Source organism: Leptodactylus fuscus, chromosome 5 (assembly GCF_031893055.1).
Source record: "Leptodactylus fuscus isolate aLepFus1 chromosome 5, aLepFus1.hap2, whole genome shotgun sequence".
NCBI classification, from domain to species: Eukaryota; Metazoa; Chordata; class Amphibia; order Anura; family Leptodactylidae; genus Leptodactylus; species Leptodactylus fuscus.
This window is the reverse complement of record NC_134269.1, coordinates 197584295-197605746: the sequence shown is the minus strand read 5'-3', so window position 1 is coordinate 197605746 and position 21452 is coordinate 197584295. Positions and strand designations below refer to the sequence as shown.

Sequence of the window (21452 nt, the reverse complement as noted above, 5' to 3'; positions counted from 1 at the left end):
GTCCGTGCCACAACACTCCCTCCCGACTAGGCCCACTCATTTGAGCTTAATCCAGAACGGAATAAAGCGACAATTGCAACTAGCCATGGGAGGCATTTTTTGGACCGGATTCTGAGGAGGATTACTGTGTCAAAATCCGGTCCAAAAAACCCTATGTGAACCCAGCCTAAGTGCACTGCCTGATATACCATTTAGGTTCTCTACTGTTAGATGGGAAGTCTTACGCTAGAGTAAGAGGTGCAATCTAGAGCTCTGATACATTCAAAAGGTAGACAGTACAGAGAACTCCGAACCATGCCCCCTTGCCTACTTCTGCCTGAGACCACCCACTTGACAATGGAAAGCCTAATTCACTTTTCTAACACACAGACTAACTGCAGCAATAGCTCACAAACAGTGAAAATTCTGACTCCTGATGTAATTAGGAAGTCAGAAGCCGCCTCATTGTTGCAAACCAATAGAGGGCACTCACTGGAATGTGAAAGCCTGTCTTCCCTGATGTAGTTGGGAAGACAGAATTCCAGTGAAATAACCCAATAAAGGCTGCTCCCTTTAGCATCATGCCCGACCTTCCAAGAGGCCTTTATTTTGCAATGATACCATGGGAAGAATAAGGCCTCTTGGAAGGTCGGGCATGATGCTAAAGGGAGCAGCCTTTATTGGGTTATTTCACTGGAATTCTGTCATCCTAACTACATCAGGGAAGACAGGCTTGCACATTCCAGTGAGCGCCCTCTATTGGTTTGCAACAATGAGGCGGCTTCTGACTTCCTAATTACATCATGAAAGAAAGATTTGCATATTCTTCCCATGGTTCCTTGCGAAGTGGAGTGCTAAAGGCTTACTAAATCTCCACACACCTATATGGTGGTCTCTCCCCAAGGAGTGACAATATCCCCTTATCCCGAAATCAGTAGAATAGTAGTAAAGGATGCAAAAAGCGGGAGGTGGTGAACGTTATCCTTTAACAAAACAGATAATGTAACAGTGTCCAAAAACTGTTGAGGCTAAAACATGGATGACCCTGCCAAAGGATAGGCCACATTTCCTTATCGGCACAGGGTCTAACCCAAGTGTTATGGACCCATTATACTGTCACTTCATGGCACCAATACCAATTCCCAAACATAGCTATGACTATTAATCCAGTTCCATCCAATTTCTCTTGGTTATGATGATCGACAGGGGTTTTGGAGGTTGGAACCCACCAATGATAGATCATCCACATTTCAGTCCCATAGAAACCCTATAAGCTTTATAATTTTTTTAGCATGTGGCGAAAGCCATAACCAGTTATATTTTGCACTTGTGGCTTTGGCATCAATAACCGCATGTGTGCTTTGAGCCTAAAGCTGGTCCCAGACAGACATATTTGCAATCTGTATTTTGTCTGTTTGCTATATTACGGAATATATATCTATAGTGATATCTATGCACTATACTTTTTATGACAAATTTTTAAACCCCTATTACATATGTATTTTATCAGTATGGTCTCCATATTTAATCCATATTTATATCTATTTATTATTAATAATTTGTATTTGGGAAAAGATAGATTCATGTTTTCCTATTAGGATATCATTCTCTGATGTTTTGGAGGACTTCTGGGCAGGTTCTGATAGACAAGGATTTGGGGAAACTTTGGTAAAATCCAATGAGCAGATTATATTTCATGTGCATTAGTTAATGTGTTTGTATTGCAACGTACAACCATGTTCTATCAATGACCGGACAAGTAGTGTCTTCCCCTTATTATAGTCAATAAGGCGCTAACAATGAACAAACTGATCCATTTAAATATTTATCTCCATGTTCCAATCTATTTGAATTTATTGGAATAAATAATACCGTAACACTGAAATATGGAAGATCATAAATACATTTATCACATTATTCGCTTGTAAAATATGAAAGGATACAAAATAACGGCCGCGTTCCTCAAACACGGAATTGGCAATATTTTAGTAAACTGGCATTTATGCATTTTGATGAGCTGCAAATGTATGTTAGATCAAAAAGCAGGACGTGAGGCAGCTGCCAGGGTTGTGTTTGCAGCAATGTAAGTTACTATGTTATATGTCAGCGGTTGACAGTCGTACCCAGTAATACAACTCACTTTGTAAACAAATCCTGTATGTTGGGAGAAGTTTTCCTTTTGTATGATGTATTAGATCCATACTACAAGGGTTATGCCTTAGATCCTTGGTTATGACATTTTGGTGGAAAATAAGTGAGGAAATAAAAAAGGGAAAAAAAATTTTTTTGTGGAAATGCAGCTTTTTTTTGTTGCAGAGTTTGTTGCATTTTTTTTTATTCAAAGCCAATAATGGCTACAAAAAGAATGGGAAATATATAGGAAGTTCTTACATTTCTACATTTTTGCTCAATCCACGCTTGGTTTAGGCTAAAAAAAAAAAAAAAAAAAGCCACAAAATCTGCAACAAAAAAAGCTGTGTTTCTGCAACATGGGGCATAAGCCTAACCTCTCGTTCACATCTGCATTCGGTATTCTGCATGGGGAGTCCGAATGGGGACTCCCTGAATGGAATACCGAACGCAACTGCAAGCGGTGTGCAGTAAAGACACACTGACCCCATATACTATAATGGTGTCCGTGTGCTTGCCATTTGCTGCCTGCATGAATCATGCGGACAGGAAAGTAGATGGTGAATTACTTTCCTGTCCACGTGATCCCTGCGGAGATCTGGTGGCAAGCACATGGACCCCTTATAGTCTATGGGTCCGTGTGCTTTCACTGGCACACTGCTTGCTGTTGCATTCAGTATTCTGTTCGGGGGGCGGGGGTCCTCATGCGGATTTCCCCGGACGGAATCCAAACACAGATGTGAACGAGGCCTAAGACTAAGACTTTTTCTGCAGTGTGTGGATGTGATTAGCCAGAATCCTATTTACTTTGCAGCGCTTTCACAATGTGGGGCTTCAGTTTCAGGCTAGGCTCCACGTTGCGGAAAGAAGCTTTTTTTGATGCAGATTTTGCTGCAGTTTTGTTGACTGGAGCCAGGAGTGGATTGAGCATAAGGAACAATTATAAGTAGTGTCTACTGTACATATTCCTCATTTCCTAATTCCTTTTATAGTCATACTTGGCTTTGACTTAAAAAATAAATAAATAAATAAATAAAAAACAACAACAGCAAAATCTGCAAAAAAAAAGCTGTGCTTCTGCAACAAGGTTGAAGTCCCGCGTTGCGAAAAAGCAGGGTATTTTTTGTTGCAGATTTTGCTGTGGTTTTTTGAGCCAAAGCCAGGACTGGATTGAGCAGAAGGTATAAGAACTTCCTATATTTCCATTGCTCTTGCAGCCACTCTTAGGTTTGGCTAAAAAAAATCCACAATGTGCAATAAAAGAAGCTGTGTTTCCACAGAAGTGGGGCCTCAGCATTAGCCTTAGTTTTTTTTTTGGAGCCAAAGTTAGGAGTGGCTACAAGAGGAATTGGAAATATACAGGAAGTTCTTATACTTTTCCCTTCTACCCAATCCATTACTGGCTGTGGCTCAAAAAAACCGCAACAAAATCTGCATCAAAAATAGCTGCGTTTCTGCAATGTGGGGCCTCAGCTTAAAAGGTTTCTCAAGGGAGTCCAATCATGCAGCTTGAATCAGAACCAACCCACGAATCCTAAGTATAGCAATTAAATCTGTCCTGAGGAAGTAATAAAAAAGTCTCCATAGACAATCTTTAAAGTTAACGCCCCATGTAGCAGTTCTCAGGGAAATAGCGCAGCCGGAAAAACTGCAGCAGAAACACATCACTGGATTTTTTGCACTGCTTTTCACAAAAAGTCCATTTTCCTCTGCGGACGATCCGCTTACAATTATATCTATAGGGAAACAGCCCGTATTTCCATAGGTATAGGGTTGGTTCACACTAGCGCTTGTATTCCGTCCGCAAGGAGTCTGCATAGAGACCCCCCTGGACGGAATGCAATAGCAATTGCAAGCGATGTGCTTGCAAAGCACATGGAGCCCATAGACTATAATGGGCTCCGTGTGCTTGCCGCGCACTGCCCGCACGAATGAATTGTGCGGACAGTACGCGGAAAGCACACGGAGCCCATTATAGTCTATGGGCCCCATGTGTTTAACTGTACAGTGCTTGCATTAGCGTTGGTATTCCGTTCGGGGGGGGTCTTCATGCGGACTCCTTGCAGACGGAATACAAGCGCTAGTGTGAACCAACCCATAGTTGACATGATGGGATTTCCAAAACCACAATGGTTTTGTAAATCGCATCTTTTCCGCTCAGCGAATTTTTCTGCAATGTGTGGATAGGATTCCCATCCACTTTGCATGGACTGTAATACACTGCAATATAATATAAGATTATCCAATTATTATCTTTCGATTGAATGCGAAACCAATAAATTGTATCTTCTAATAGCAACTGCATTGGCATGCAAGTTTTTTGGAAATGCTTCAATAACATACTTGATACTCAATGTCAATCTAGCTTAGACTCATTACTAGGGTTGAGTGATCGTGTTCGGAAAAGATCGGATTCCGATCGGCGATCGAGAAAATTTCTCGATCGTGATCGGAATTCCGAACATGATCTTTTTAGGTGGGATCGAGATCGGTGATCTTTTCCCACAATGCTTTGTTTAGCCTTCACACTGAGTATATGCTGTATACTCAGCGTGAAGGCTCCGCTGCAGGTCCATAGGAATGAATGGAAGCAGCTGACACACAGCCTTAACCCCCTGCATGTCGGCTGCCTCCATTCATTCTAATGGGAGACTAAACTAAACATCTGTAGTAGCTACTTACCTCCAGAGATGGCTGGTCCGGTGCTCGGTGTGTTCTCCTTCTGCCTCTTGCTGCCGCTCTATGCTGGTCTTCTTGCTGCCCCGCCTCCTTAGTGTTTAAAGCGCTAGGAAGGTGGGGCTTGTGGCTTAGGAGAGTGTGGGTGGGTATGGGGCGGGGAGACGTGATGTGTCCCCTCCCAGTACCCGCCCACGCTCTCCTAACCTGCCCACACTCTCCTAACCTAGCAGGGAGGGGGCAGCAAAGCGAAGAAGAACAGCGTGGAGTGGCAGCAAGAGGAAGAAGGAGAACACACCGAGCACTGGACCAGCCATCTCTGCAGGTAAGTGGACACCAGGGGGGACTAAGTAGCCAGAGGATTAAAAAAAATCCTCTGGCTACTTTAGTGATTCACTACACAGCGTGGATTCTAACAATTAAAGTGTTCAATTGTTAGATTCCATGCTGTATAGTGAATAGGATTGCTTTTAAAATCCGATCTCCGATTAATAAAAAAATCCCATTGACTTGCATTGGGATCGGAATTGGGATCGAGATCGGGTTCGAATGAAAAATGATCGGAAATCGGATTTTAAAATCGATCCTGAAAAGTCAAGATCGGCTCAACCCTACTCATTACAATTACTAGTAATATGGCCGTATATTCATAAATTGAATATAAATGAAGTATAAGGACACACATTTAGCCATCTGTGAGCAGAATACGAGAAACAATGTGGCGACAGACAAACACATAGTTGATAATAATTACCGACCTCCCAGTCCTGGTCTTAAGCGGTTATCATAGCCATCTAGCAGACGATCTAGGATCCTCGTGAACACTGTGGTATTGTCTCTAATCTCATCCTGTGTGCTTTGTCCACAACTGAAATTACAGGACATTGAAAAAAATATATTATTAAGCATTGAGCCGAATACAATCCTGCCATCAGTAATTCTAAAATCTACTTATCCTTACTTATGCTGATTCAGAGCCACAAAATCTCTTCTATTCAGCCAGATTGTCATTCCAAAGCAATTACGGCTAAAGATGGACCCCTAACTCACTCAGCTCTTTCCTATGTTTAATCAATGTATCACTCAATCCTTAATACCGTGAATCACATTGCAAGGCAATGACTGCTAGTCCAAATAAGGTGTATTTATATTGCATGCATGGTGGGATCATATCTCCGAGCCTTCTGGACCGTTCTATATGATGTATTCAGAACATGACAGGGTTGCAGAACACTCTGTAGTGCACCATGTAAGAACCCTGTTTAGTGCACCATCATTTTATCACTATGTAAAGGGAGTCCGTCAGAATAAAGCTGATATATACAGATCACAGCGCTGTTTACATTGATGTATCTCTTATTCAATCTTAATCAATCTTATTCAGTCTTGTTTGCCTAACAAATTTTTCACAAAAAGTAATCCTTGTCATATAATGTAATATATTGTAATACTTTGACACTGTATATTATGCAATGTTGTGTCACCTAGGGCAGGAGTCCTCAAACTATGGCCCGCGGGTCACATGAGGACATTTTTTTGGCCCGCTGAGCGGTACAGGATTCCCTGTTAGTGAGCGATCATTGCTTTCAGTTGTATGTACAAATGCACATACAACTGAAAGCTTTCAGGGTATGCTGCGGTCCATACGACCATGGCCTACACTGACTGCAGAGTGTGACCTCTGCCTTGACGCAGGCTCCATGACGTAAGTCATCAGCTCCTGCAGTCAGAAGAGGGAGGACGTACAACAGCTCTTCATGGGTTAGTATAATACTTTTTGTGTGTGTGGGGAGGGGAGTTTCATACTGAAGAGCATACTGTATAATACTGAGGTGGGGGGCCGTACTTAGGAGCCTATAATACAGTGTGGGGAGGTGCACTGAGGAGCATATAATACTGTGTGTGTGGGGGCGTACTGAGCAGCATATAATACTGTTTGTGGGGAGTGTACTGAGGAGCAGATAATACTGTGTGTGGTGACAGTGTACTGTGGAGCATATAATACTGTGGGGGGACGTACAGTAGAACATATAATACAGTGTGGGGGGATGTATTGAGGAGCAGATAATACTGTGTGGGGGACATACTAAGGAGCATATAATACTGTGTAGGGGGGCGTACTGTGGAAAATATAATACTGTGGGGGATCCTCTATATAATACTGTAGGGGGACGTACAATAGAGCATATAATACAGTGTGGGGGGATGTATTGAGGAGCAGATAATACTGTGTGTGGGGCGTACTAAGGAGCATATAATACTGTGTAGGGGGCGTACTGTGGAACATATAATACTGTGGGGGATCCTCTGTATAATACTGTTGGGGGATGTACAGTAGAGCATATGATACAGTGTGGGGGGATGTATTGAGGGAGCAGATAGTACTGTGTGGGGGGCATACTAAGGAGCATATAATACTGTGTAGGTGGTGTACTGTGGAACATATAATACTGTGGGGGATCCTCTATATAATACTGTGGAGGGAGTTACTGTGGAGCATATAATCTTAATGTCCCTCCAATGAACTGGCCCCTTGTTTAAAAAGTTTGAGAACCCCTGATCTAGGGCAAAGGGTAACCTAGCAAAAACGATAATAATTTGTAACCTTATATTGTCTGTAGTGCTGATATACAGTAAATCTATATGCAAAAATATGTAAAGGCTTTGCTATATATAATTGCTAAATAATAATGTGATTCGATGCTTTAATAATAACCGTGCATATGCGATGCCCAAATAACACTACTATGTTCATAGGTTTCCATGCCAAGAATCTGACACTTGCAGTTGCTGTGAATCATCTTGAATAGAGAAGTGAAGGAACCTCAAGGGTAGAGGCTCCACGGTATTTGTCTCTTCTCATCTGCCCCTCACTGTAATTCACCTTGTCTGTAGGTTTTATATATTTTCTCTGTGAATTGTTGTAAAACCTAAAAACTTCCTACATTAAAACCTTAGTTACTGTATAGATCTCAATGGCAGCTATCTGTAAACTACCAGCCCATAATATTCTGCATTAAAATTGCAGGGTATGCTCAAATCCCATTTCTAGTATGTAGAAATATTCCATAATTTATGAATGAAAACAAAATTAGAGCGTATGATAAAATTCTCCCGCAATAAGCCACATTCAGACAGTAATTGTATCACTGGGGAATTTTTTGTCTCGGCGTCTTTCATGACAGAACTGGAATAATAAGATAAAGTCAGAGTTCACTGAACAATGTCAGAAGAATCAGAACAATAAATGTTACATGGCTGAAAGTAACAACCTGGTCACTCGGTATCATGGAGTAGGATGAACATGGGATGTGCGTTTATTAGGTATATTCCACAATATAGTCTTCTGTATCTTCTAGAAGCGATATAAGGGACTATGCTACCATTTAGGATTAGATTGTGGGTTACCCAAGCCATATCAGGTTACATCCTTGAAGACCTGACCCTCTAGTATAGAGAGCTTGTTAAAAACCGCCAGTATACTCTGCAAGTAACCATTTACCATCACAATTATCATAAATGATGCCAAAAGTTGTAGCTTTGCTAATATGCCGTAGTAGGGTTGAGTTGTAATTTGCTAGGATAGTATGCATAGTCTGCCGGTGGTATACATGGACAAATAGATTTTAGTATAAGGAAAAAGTATGCTTGTGTACCGTGTTAGCCAGTGGATATAAAATATAAAAAAAACAGTCTTCAGTAGTTGATACTTTTTTTAATGGCTCTTAATAATGATGACTAGAGATGAGCGAACACCGTTCAATCAAATAGATATTTGATCAACTATCAGGCCGTTCGAAGTATTCGTTCCCAATCAAATACCATGCGACATACACACTAAAAATTCATATTTCCTCCCACCTTCCCTGGCGCTTTTTTTGCACCAATAACTGTGCAGGGGAGGTGGGACGGGAACTACGACAACGGAGGCAGTGAAAAAAATTTAAAAAACCCATTGGCTGCCGAAGACATGTGACCTTCCATTTATAAGAATGGCCGCTGCCATATTCGTGTCATTTCGCGGTGAGAGATAGGGAGAGAAACATATCTGCAGAGGGCTAGATAGGCATTAGCTTGAGATAGGGAAAAACCGAAGAACAACAACAGCTCTTCTCAGAGCTATACACTGCAGGGACAGGAGTCCAGCTTTCCACGGATGGTGGAAAACAGGGGTACAGAACAGTTACCTCCTGCTATATACATGCAAACCAGCTTTTGTTAGGGGTGTCCCCACACAAAATACCAGGAATCCACAGCAGTTACTTCTTGCTATATACGTGCAAACCAGCTCTTCTTTGGGGTGCCCCCCCACAAATTTGCAGGAATACAGAGCAGTTACCTCCTGCTATATACGTGCAAACCAGCTTTTATTAGGGGTGTCCCTCACAAAATAGCAGGAATCCACAGCAGTTACTTCTTGCTATATATACGTGAAAACCAGCTTTTCATGCAGCGTGTAACCCCAAAACAGGGATACAGAGCAATTAGGTCCAGCTATGTACGCTCAATCCAGATATTAAGGGTGTGTACCCCCAAAACCTAGGTGGGAGAGACAGAAATTCAGTTAGGCTATGTACGCTCAATCCAGTTGTTCACAGTGTGTAACCCCAAAACCTAGGTGGGAGAGACAGAAATTCAGTCAGGCTATGTATGCTCAATCCAGTTTTTCACGGTGTCTAACCCCAAAACCTACCTGGGAGACACAGAAATTCAGAATCCAATTTTTAAGGGTCTACCTCCCAAAGCTAAGTGGGAGACACAGCAATTCAATCAGGCTATATCAGCTCAATCCAATTTTTAAGGGTCTACCCCCCAAAGCTAAGTGGGAGACAGCCGTTCATTCAGTCAGGCCATGTATGGTCAATGCAATTTTTAATACTCTAACCTCCGAAGCTAAGTGGGAGACAGCCATTCATTCAGTTAGACCATGTATGGTCAATTAAATTTTTAAGGGTCTACCCCCAAAAGCTAAGTGTGAAACACAGCAATTCAGTCATACTATATCAGCCCAATCCAAATTTTCATTCAATCCAGTACTGTTTGCTGTCCATGATGTGAACTATGCCTTTGTCTTTTGAAAAGCAACCCAACATGTGTGCCAGTGTGTATCAACTACTGAAGACTCTCAAACAGATTTTAGTGTATGCAGAAGAGATAATTGTTGAGGGGCATCCTCCACCATATGACCTTCACCACTTGTAAGGGAAACCTTAGTAATATATAGTCGTGGGATGGAAAATAACATTTTCTGTATATACTATAGCGGTTCTTTTCTATTCCTCTGTCGGTTTCTATGGTGCATTGTTTACGGTCTTGTATTTTGACATGTCCTCCAAAAAATGACACATCCACTGACTACAGTAATAGTATAGTAACATATGATACAACATATTGATACAACATTAAACCCCCTCCCCCACTGTCTTTCAGGATTGTCGGCATGAATTTCTGCATATTCCTGAAATAGTGTAGTAGAAAAACACAAGGTTTCATTTCCTGCTAACCTGTTCTATTTTGGTTGTGGAATGCGGAGGGTGTTTAGTCATGAGGGCGGGGTCTAACTGAGAGAGCAGACATGGGAGGCTCCCAATTCAGTCAGTGATCTCACAGGTGGAGGTGGAGTGGAAATCGCTAATGTCCTGGGACAAATTGGGAAGATTTTGTTACAATGCAAAGGTTGAAAAGGTTTAAGGGGCCTTCAGAGAAATCAGTAGGTGAGTTGCAGCAAAACGTCCTGATTTGGGGTGTTTTATCTGCAGTAGTTTGCAGAAGAATACAGTTTAGCCTTAAAGGGGTTGTCCCATCTCAAGGATCTTATCTCTACTGGTAGCTTATGTAAATTGAAGCCTTTTCCTAAATATATTGCTTTGCAAATTCTGCTTTGTTTGTCTGCTCTGTGACCTTATTCCTCCCATTGGTTACAGAGTGTTGCTATAACCATGGACCTGGGAGATAGGACAAGTGATGTCACTCACTGCTCTGCCGGCAGGACAATCATTCAACTAGTTGCAGTTTGCTGCTCTGTTATCTTTCTATGCAAACACACAGATAACACTGAATCCATTTTGTACATGCATCTGCATATTATCTGATCTGTATAAGTGTCGTGAGACTTCTCCGGCCGGTTTAGCAAGAGGGAGGGGGAAGGAGGAGAAATACAGGAAGTGAGATGAAAAGACTTCTACCAGACTTCTGAAACACTGAGATTGGAAAACCCCTTTAATCTGATGATTCCGTTGTATGAACCAAAGTTATTCCAAAAAGAAAGAAAACACAAAGAAGGAAGAGTGAAAAAGTTTGCTCTTCTTTATATCCAATTTAAACTATGACTCTAAAAGCGACATCAAACACTGCCAATTAATAGACAATTGGGGGGTTTATATTAATATTGAGATTTCCTATAAAGTACGAGGAGGCAGTATCTGTCAGGCTATTCAACAGAATTGACAGGCAGATCTAGCTAAGATGCCTGGCATGTTACCAGCATATGTTGGATTGGCAATGCACCAGATTTGATTTTATAGACTAGTACAACTATATGGGCCTTACTGTGCAAATTGAAGTATTAGTGCAGGTTTTTGACCATGCATCTTCCTATAGTGGCAGTCATTGATAACATTCTCTTTGTCACAAACCCATAGCCAGTGCAGGTATCTGATGTATTTTCTCACAAGCACCCCTGATCCAAATAATGAAGCCATTTATTAGTTACATCACATGTGCTGGAGACAACACCTGGTCTGCAAATGTCTGCAAATGTGTGCTCTTATGAGGGATTCCATTTAGGAGGCTGAATAATTGAGATTATAGTTGCCAAAAATTGACAAATTACTTAATTATATAAGTTGTCTTGAGCTATGTAAATGACTCTTCTTCTTGTTTTTGTTTGCTTTGCAAGCAGTTGAGAGTTTGTTAATCTCGCTAACAAACCTAACTTGCCATGTGGGCTGAATAATTTTACTTGCAGTTATATAAATTCTTTGCTTCCCCTTATTTGAACATGGCAAATTGGTAATAAATGAGAAAAGATATAAAAATATGAGAAAGCAAATATAAAATGTGATAAACGGAATTATGCTAAATGCAAAACAATAAAATAAAATAAATTACCAGATATATTCGAGTATAAGCCAAATTTTTGAGATTGACCTGAAAAAGCCCCCCTCGGCTTATAATGGGGGGGGGGGGTTCTATGACCGCACTCCTTTCCCTAGTATACATGTAAAAGTAGAAAATGACTGTGAAACACATGCACATTAGGTATTCCTGTGTCTTAAAGTGCACTATCTACTGAATATAGGGGATCTGCAGTGCTCCTGTTCCGTCAGGAAGGGGTTAATAGGAGCACTGCAGATACCCTATATACAGCCAGGCTGAATTCCAAGTAGGGGAAGAAAAAACAGTCCTCAAGCTCAGGGAAGGGGCAGACAGACAACCAAAACACCCCCTCCCCTTCCCCAGTACCCAGCAACTACTGCACCCAAAAACTCCGACCATTTTAATTTTTGAAATTTTCCAGTAGCTGCTGCATTTCCCCCCCTCGGCTTATACTCGAGTCAATAAGTTGTCCCAGTTTTTTGTGGTAAAATTAGGGCCTCGGCTTATATTTGGGTCGGCTTATACTCGAGTATATACGGTATATAGTTTTAATGGTAAAACTAATTCATTTGCACCATATTTGATCACTCTGCAATCTTTGATTTATACATACCAAAACTTCTTTACAGTAAGATAAATTAGTAATTTTATAATCGGCAAGGTTAACCAGAAATACATAAAAAACATGAAAAGCCAAAACATTGCAGAATTGTCACCATATTAGATCATCTCTATATACAGAAAGATATAGCGATAATTTATTAATCAGCAAGGTCAACCAAAAATACAGTAAAAAGCCAAAAAAAACCCATGAAAAGCCAAAACATTACAAAACCATCTATACACAATATACCATATTTTTCTGACTATAAGACACACTTTTTTCCCCCCAAATTTGGGGGGAAAAGAAGGGTGCGTCTTATAGTCCGAATGTGGCTGCCAATCCAGACCCGGCATCCGCTGTAATAGAAAGGCGGATGCCGGGGAGGGTTAGACACCGGGGCCTGCGACATCACTACGCTCCTGCCCCGCAGGAAGCCAGCAGCGGCAGGAACGATGCTACTATTCCTCTCTATGGGACTTGAAATTAAATGACTACATGTTCAAGCCCCCTGGGGGCGGGGGCGGCTAATAAAATAGTTAAAAAAAAAAAGCTTTAAAAATATTTAATAAAAAAATAAAATAAATAAAAGTTCTAAATCACCTCCTTACCCTAGAATACATATAAAAGTAGAAAATCATATGTCAAACACATACACATTAGGAAGTCCTGTTTCCAAAAATGCCCGGTCTGCTAATAGTTTTCCTGTACGGCTAACGTCAAAATCAAAAGTGCCAAACCGCCGGGGTTTTTTTTCCCCGTTTTGCCTCTGATTTAAATAAAAGGTGATCTAAGCAATAGACATTCCCCAAAATGTATAAAATGGTATAACTAAAAAATACATATGGCCCCATAAAAAAACACTCTATGCATCCTCGTACAGCTGCAGGGTCACCTGTCAATGTGGCCTTGCAGCCGTTGCAAAACTACAACTCCCATATTTTAAATATTTTACCATTTTTTGCTTCAAAATTTTTTTCCCTATTTTCCTCCTCTAAAAACTAGGTGCGTCTTATAATCGAGTGCGTCTTATAGTCTGAAAAATACAGTATACAGTATACATACATGGTATACATAATACAACTAATCTATAATCCTATTCACTTATATGAAATAAATCAATAAGACCAACTGTAAAAATAAGAACAAAGAACATTAAAGGGGGTTTCCAATATTTAAATATTAATATATTGATAATCTATTCTTACAGTAGGTCATCAATATCTGATCAGTCTTGCTGTTTGTAAAAAAAAAAATTAATCCATAAACAAATGGGCTTGGGTGTTCGGTACATCCAGGGATTTACCTGTCAAAGCACCCATTTTTGCCTGTGGTCATCACCCACTACCATCCCCTAACATAAACATTGAAAGGTCCCGCTATATGGTGACCATAGGCAAAATCGGGAGCTCTTGATGATGGGGAATTCTGGATGATAGGGTTTACTGAACAAATCCTACACATGTGGAAAATAGAGACTTGAGGGCAAAAGCAACAGGTAAATGGTTTCACAACTACTGGTATACCTTAATTTATGGAAATAAATATCTGTGTTCACAGCATATGGGATTAGCATAGGGTATAGTACCGTACAGTATAGTATAGTATAGTATAGTATAGATTCATTACATGGTCAAAAACGAAGTCAACTACATGAATAATAAATGTAACATATCATGTTCACTGAATATACATGACACTCCATGTTCGCATAAATATGCAATTAGGTCACTTGTAATTTGCATGATCACAAAATGATTGATTACACAGTTTTCACCTTGAAAACAAACGCCAAGAATGGGGGAAAATTCAAAAAAAATCTGTACTTATAAAAATCATGTAATATAAATTGCATACCGCTAATGTAGTTTCTATCAAACTATAAATACTAACTTAGAGAATTAGCGTGCCGTAATCTTATGGAGCCAGAATTTAGACTAGATCACACGCTTTAATTGTATTTTTATGGCATTTTTAGTGAAAAAAAAGCAGTAGTCAGATGTTATTTTAAAGTCTCTAGTAAATTTTGGGGGATTTTTAGTGTTTAGAGATGAGCGAGTAGTATTCGATACTCGTACTCGATCGAGTACCACTCGCTATTCGAATGGAAAAATTCGATGCAGAATCAGCGTTGATTGGCTGAATGCTATACAGTCGGCCAATCAACGCTGGTTCTTCTCCTACCTTTAGAAGTCTTTCCTCGCTGTGTCCCCGCAGCGTCTTCTGGCTCTGAATTCACTCTGCTAGGCATGGGCATGGGCAGAGCTGACTGTGCATGCCCGCACTACAAGAAAATGGCCGTTTTGACTGTAAGCGGCCATTTTCTTGTAGTGCGGGCATGCGCAGTCGGCTCTGCCTAGGCCCGATGCCTAGCAGAGTGAATTAATTGCCGGATGACGATGCGGGGACGCTGCACGGACAAGACTTCTCGGAGGATCCAGCCTGACCCTCACTTGTGGACTTGGTAAGTTCAGTTTGATCGAATGTTGCCTACCCCTGAAACGAGCATTTTTCCCCCCATAAAGTATAATGGGATTCGATATTCGATTCGAGTAGTCGAATATTGAGGGGCTACTCGAAACGAATATCGAATATCGAGTATTTAACTACTCGCTCTTCTCTAGTAGTGTTTTTTACAATTTTAAAATACATGTAGACAATGTTAAAAAATGAGGGAAAAAAATGCCAATTTTTTTCTCAATTATTTTAAAATGCTGAGTAAGGCAGCTAAAAAAACACTGCAGGAAAAAAAAAAGTCTGTGAAAACGCATTATATTTTTTCTCCATAGTATTTTTGCGATTTTTTGTTTGTTTGTTTTTCTCTTCAGATTTTTTTCCCTTATAAAACCTATAGGGAAACCACCAGATTTTCCACAGGTGTTATTAACACACTGCGGTTTCCAAAAACATAGATGTTCTTGAAAACATAGCTTTTCCGCACTGGATATTTTTCTGTAATGTGTGGATGGGATTAGCCAAAGTTTCATTCACTTTGCAGGTAGTGTAAAATGAATCGCTTTTTTCCCTGCAGCGTTTTCACAGCTACAAAAACGCTGTGGGTCTTTAGCCTAAGGCTGAGGCCCCACGTTGCAGAAATGCAGCTTTTTTTGTTGCAGATTTTATTGTGTTTTTTTTGAGCCAAAGCCAAGAATGGCTACAGAAGGAATGGGAAATATATAGCAAGTTCTTATACTTCTAACTTCTGCTCAATCTAGTCCTGGCTTTAGCTCAAAAAACCGCAACAAAACCTGCAATAAAAGGGGGCAACATGGTGGCTCAGTGGTGGAGTCCTGGGTTCAAATCCTGCCAGAGACAACATCTGCAAGGAGTTTGTATCTTCTCCCCATGTTTGCGTGGATTTCCTCCCATACTCCAAAGACATACTGATAGGGAAAAATGTACATTGTGAACCCTATATAGGGCTCTCAACCTACATATTAAAAAAAAAAAAAATCTGCAACAAAAAAAGCTGTTTCCGCAACGTGAGGTCTCAGCCTTAAGGAATTCACAGATCAAACACTTCCCAACTATGAGATGATTAAAGTGGAGATTAGATGTATAATGCAACATGCAGCAATTCTGCGTACAATTCCATACAACTCAGTGAGAAACGTATAGTTCAAAGCACAGAACCTCTGAACAAATTTAAGACCCAAGAAAGCAAAGTATTGGCCAACGGCAAACTACAGATCGATCGATCTACAATATCATTTGGTGACAACACCAACATCAGCTATTTATTCACTCACAGGATTCATGGCAGTGCTCAAGCATCTGATAGAGACTCAATAGAAAACTGAAGCAAAAAATCCACCAGTATGGAAACTTATTTATTGGAGGAAAACACCACTTATCGACCCTCACAGGGGTCTTTGTCAAATGTACACAATGCACTCCGATTCTTAGGAGGAGACTGCACCATTCAGGTTCATTCTTTCCTATCACTGTTAGGGTGATTATGGGACATTCAGTTTTCACTACATCAGGAGGCATAAAGGGGCAGATTAATCAAAATGCACTAAAATCAAAATGGTCTTATTTGTAGCATAGAAGAATACAAAATGAAAACTGTACTGTGGTTGTTATGGGCATCTAAGACAGTTTTACTCTTAGGGGAGGTAGCTCAGTAAAAGCAGGGGTGTGGACTCAAACAGTCAAGCCAGACACAAAATGCAGCAAACTGGTTTATTTAGAAAAAAACCTGGAAAATAAATAAACCTTGACTTTAGGTACAAAAATAAACAAAACAAAATACAGCCTTAACTTCGGGCAAAAACAAAATAAATACCTGCTCGTCTGAGCCACTAACTAATCAGAACGGATAACCTAACTATACATGTGGCTTACTACCAACCACATGAACACAACAGGTGCAGTATTGTCTCACCAGACTTTGACCTCATGGAACTGCCATGAACTGCCGCCTTTTATGGATCAGTAATGAGCCCAGGATCTACACCTGTGCTGAGGCCTACTCCAGATCCACCCTGGACTACACATATGTCAGAAGCCTGGAGCTAATATACCTGGACTCCAGCACTCTGCCTGTCACCTTCTCACAGACTATTTTAATACATTTATGTTTCAGGGTCTCTTCAATTAACTTCTTAAACACCCAGTATCACTGTCAGACATCCAACAGGAAAATATTCTTAGGGCCCACCCTCCAGTAACCCCTAGGATAAAGACTGCAGTACCCTTAGAATTTTGGTATACCCTTTATTGTGTTAGAGTCTGCACCCACTGGACCTCCAAAAACCATATTGTATCTATAATACTTGTGTTGTATTATATTACTGAGATGCCCAAGAAGCCTTTAGGCCCCACCGACTCCAGGGCCCGGTAGCAATTACTACCTCTGCACCCTCTATAGCTACACCAATGCATCGGAGCATACTCTGGTACTCTGGCAGGCCAGTCTGACACTGCTCAGTATTACTGGAGTTCCAAGGGTGCCAAATTAAGATAGGAGTTGGTTGAGGAGGGTAATGAGCGTACACTTTAATTATATTATACCTTGATGACTTGAGGACTGAGAAAGCAAGATGGGATCTTGCGATAACCCTTTAAAGATCGGCTTATTCTAACACGTTCTATAAATTTGGTTCTGATCGGTTTTTTAGTGACTTTTCCCAATTAAGCTTTTTTAAACTATAAATGTTTTCACACAGCTAAAAAGAAATTAATGGAATTTTAATAAAGCACATTATTTTTTTTTACTATACCAATTATATATTTTTTGTACAGTTTGCTAAATTAACCATGGTGTAGATTAGAATGAGTTCACTTTTTTTTAACTGCAGTAGAACATAATGAATTTAAGCCGCAAGAGTAAAAATACATATAAAACAATATTAAAACTGACTGTTCTTCCCAAATGTTACACAATTAAAAGAGCTTTTATTTGTACAATGATAATTCTTATCATTAAAAACTTATCATTAAAGTTCCTATTGTTACATAATACACTAAAGTTTTGTGCAAATCACTTTGAACAAAATTTTACCAAAATGTAAGGGGGTAGGAGTCGTAGTCCTATATGGGCTATGATGCCTAAGAGAGCCCAAGGACCCCTCTAACATCTATAATAGAAAATCAGTATTATATGTAGCAGATATGTGTTTATGTATATCCTGTAGATGGGGACTCTATTCCAAAATTTGCATTGGTACTCAGAAATTTCAAGTTGTACCTCCTGAAGATCTGTACCTGGTCAGAATGTTGCATGGGTCTCTTTCCAATATTTCGTACATAGGGATTAGGAGACAAAATGTAGGATAACACCCAAATTATGTAAATTTTTCTTGAAATTATAAAATGTAGCTTAATTGTTACTATAGTCTGTAAAAAGCTATCAAATCGGTGCAAAAATCTACCCTTTGTGAGAAGGTGACAAGCAGAGTGCTGGAGTCCAGATATCTCAGCCCCAGGTTTCTGACATATGTGTGGTCCAGGGTGGATCTGGAGTAGGCCTCAGCCCAGGTGTAGATCCTTGGATCATTACTGGGCCAGAAAAGGCTGCAGCTCCTGCATTGCAGGGCAGCTCCATGAGGTGAAAGGAGGTGTGTGGTTCTGTCCTGTAACCCTGAGTCTGGTGAGACAAGATTGCACTTGTTTTGTTTGTTTGTTTTTTTTAAATGTAGATTGTGAGCCCCACATAGAGCTCACAATGTACATTTTTCCCTATCAGTATGTCTTTTTTGGAATATGGGATGGAAATCCATGCAAACACAGGGAGAACATACAAACTCCTTGCAGATGTTTTTTTGCCCTTGGCAGGATTTGAACACCAGGACTCCAGCGCTGCAAGGCTGCAGTGCTAACCACTGAGCCACCGTGTGGCCCCCACTTGTTTTGATTGTGTGGCTGGAAATAAGCCACTTGTATAGTTAGGTTATCAGTTCAGTTTAGTTAGTTGCTCAGACGAGCAGGTTTTTATTTTGTTTTTGCCTGAATTCAAGGCTTATGTATTTTCCAGTTTGTTTTTTTTTTCTAAATAAAACGGTTTGCTGCATATTTTGTGTCCCTGTCTTGATTGTTTGGGTCTGCACCACTGCTTCTACTTCTCCACACCTTCTAATATAAATCAAGTGAATACAGGGCTGCAGTTTAGTATGAATATGGCAGGAGTGCATACTGTATGTGTAATATCCCACTGGGAGCACTACAAAATTGAAATAGGTCTGATTTATTAAGACTGGCATTACTAACACCAGTTTTCATATCCCTGGAGTTTACAAGTTTACTCTTCATAAAGCCATAACAAAAAAATTCCAATTCTGTCACCATTTTTGCATTTTTTTTCTGTTTACTATGCAGTTAAATTTACCATTTATTTTTTATTCTAGGTGTTGATAGGAATATAATAACATGCCAATTCTTATTTTAATAACAATGCACAATATAACATGTTTCATTGGACAAAAAGAATTTTTGTGTTGCCGCATTCAACAAAACTTTTTTTAAAAAATTATTCATCAAAATAGTGTAAGGACTTTTCTTTTTCAAGGTGAGTTATAGATTTATTATAATCTGAATTTTAGAATTTATTGATTTATTTTACTTATTTTAAAGGGATTCTATCATTCACACACTATTTTTTCTAGGTACCACGTCGGAATAGCCTTAAGAAAGGCTATTCATCTCCTACCTTTCGTTGTCTTCTCCGCACCACCACTCGCCTACAATTCCAGTTCTTGTCGGTATCCAAATTAGCTCTCTCGCAGCACTGGGGGCAGACTCCAGCATTCAAACAGCACTGGGGGCATCCCAAATGCTGTGAGAGAACTCTGTCCAGCACTGCCTCCATCTTCGTCAGCGTCATCTTCAGCCTCTTCTTTCGGCGGTGGCTTGTAACTTCTAGGCCTCAGGCCTTGGGCAGAGCAGACTGCACATGCCCACAGGCCACGAGGAAATGGCCGTTTACAATACTGTGCAAGCTGTGGATGCCTCCAGTGCTGTTTGAGTGCTGGGGCCCACCCCAGTGCTGTGAGAGAGCTAATTTGCATACTGACAAGAACTGGGATTGTAGGCAAACGGCGGCGCGAAGAAGACAATGAAAGGTAGGAGAGCTTTCTTAAGGCTATTCCAACGTGGTACCTAGAAAAAATGGTGTGTGAATGATAGGATCCCTTTAAAAAAACACAGGCATGAGCCATGGTAATTTTATTTTAGTTATTAGGATTGTGCTTGTATTTTTTTTTAAATATAAAATATTTTTTAATGAAAAATGGCTTTATGTACTGGGGAACATTCAGGTAGATGATGACATTGTAAAATATTAATAATCTAATTTTACTTACTACCTTTCCCACTAAGGAATGCAAAATAGTATAGTGTTAAAGAACCATTTCTTTAAAAATATTGGGAAAGATCTGGACCTTTGGTCAAGATGAAAATATTTTATATTCAATAAGATATTTGAATATGCATAATTCCTAATGTTTTGGTTAAAACATGTTAAGCAGTCGTGTAGTATCAATTGACTTATTTTAATTTTAATGAAATGCGAAAATATTACTATTCAAGGGCAAAAATAATTTTTGATGGAAATTCAAAACTGAAAATAAATAAAAGAAAGAATGGGTTTTCTGCAGTTTAAATATCTTTATTTCACAGCTATTTGGCTCATTAACGTTTTTTTAAATGTACTTTAATATCTTCTTAATGGTCTTTTCTTAATTAAGGTCAAAATAAGGATAATGAAATTTTGTGCCATATTGCTCTGAGCTACTACAATATTACGAAAAAGAGATGGCCATCATTATTAGTTTTTGTGAAGAATGCACTTCAGTGTGTTACTAAATGGATATAGAAACCGAAGTATGATGAAACAACACTTCAGGATTTATTTGATGTCATTATGTACCTATTCTCCAAGTATACTGTATATTCAGTGGCGTAACCAAAGTCTTGTGGGCTATGGTGCAATCTTGTGTCCGGGGCCCCCTACCTCATCCCTACTGCAACTTCTTGATAGTGATGGTTCCGGGTACTAAGGAGTTTAAACAGCCTTAGTGTGGTTAGGGTAACCTGTGGGTCTCCTTGGCTTATGGGCCAGTTGGAAGCTGCAATCTCAATACTGATGACAGTGCTTATGGGCCCCCTAAGGCTCCTGGCCCCCGGAGAAACTGTCCCCTCAAGTTACGTCCCTGTGTATATTCAATTAATACTATATTATTTAGTCATTTATTACTTTGTCTGAAAATTCACAGGATATTTCTCTTTATTTGGGTCACATTCTCTCATTCCAACGTGCTGATAGGAAGACCCTTCTCTACTCTACAAAATTGCAATCTCACTTCTTGCTTGTAGGGACTGTTCCACACAGGGTCTCCACAAAGGAGACAAAAACGCCTATAGCAGTTGCAGTTCATGAATATGCACAATACTAGCACACAGTAATAATGAACAAGATGGGTGCTGTACTTGGAAATAGGCTACATATATAAACAACAGGAATTCTTAA

The 21452-nt window shown here is 39.9% G+C and overlaps 1 protein-coding gene across 1 annotated transcript in view; it reads right to left on the bottom strand.

Moving 5' to 3' along the window:
- GABRA1 (gamma-aminobutyric acid type A receptor subunit alpha1) overlaps nt 1-21452 on the bottom strand; it is a 115694-nt gene that overhangs the window by 53957 nt on the left and 40285 nt on the right. Inside the window, exon 3 of the mRNA XM_075275029.1 lies at nt 5544-5653. Within this exon, the coding sequence (XP_075131130.1) occupies nt 5544-5653 (110 nt within the window). The remainder of the gene's footprint in view (nt 1-5543; nt 5654-21452) is intronic.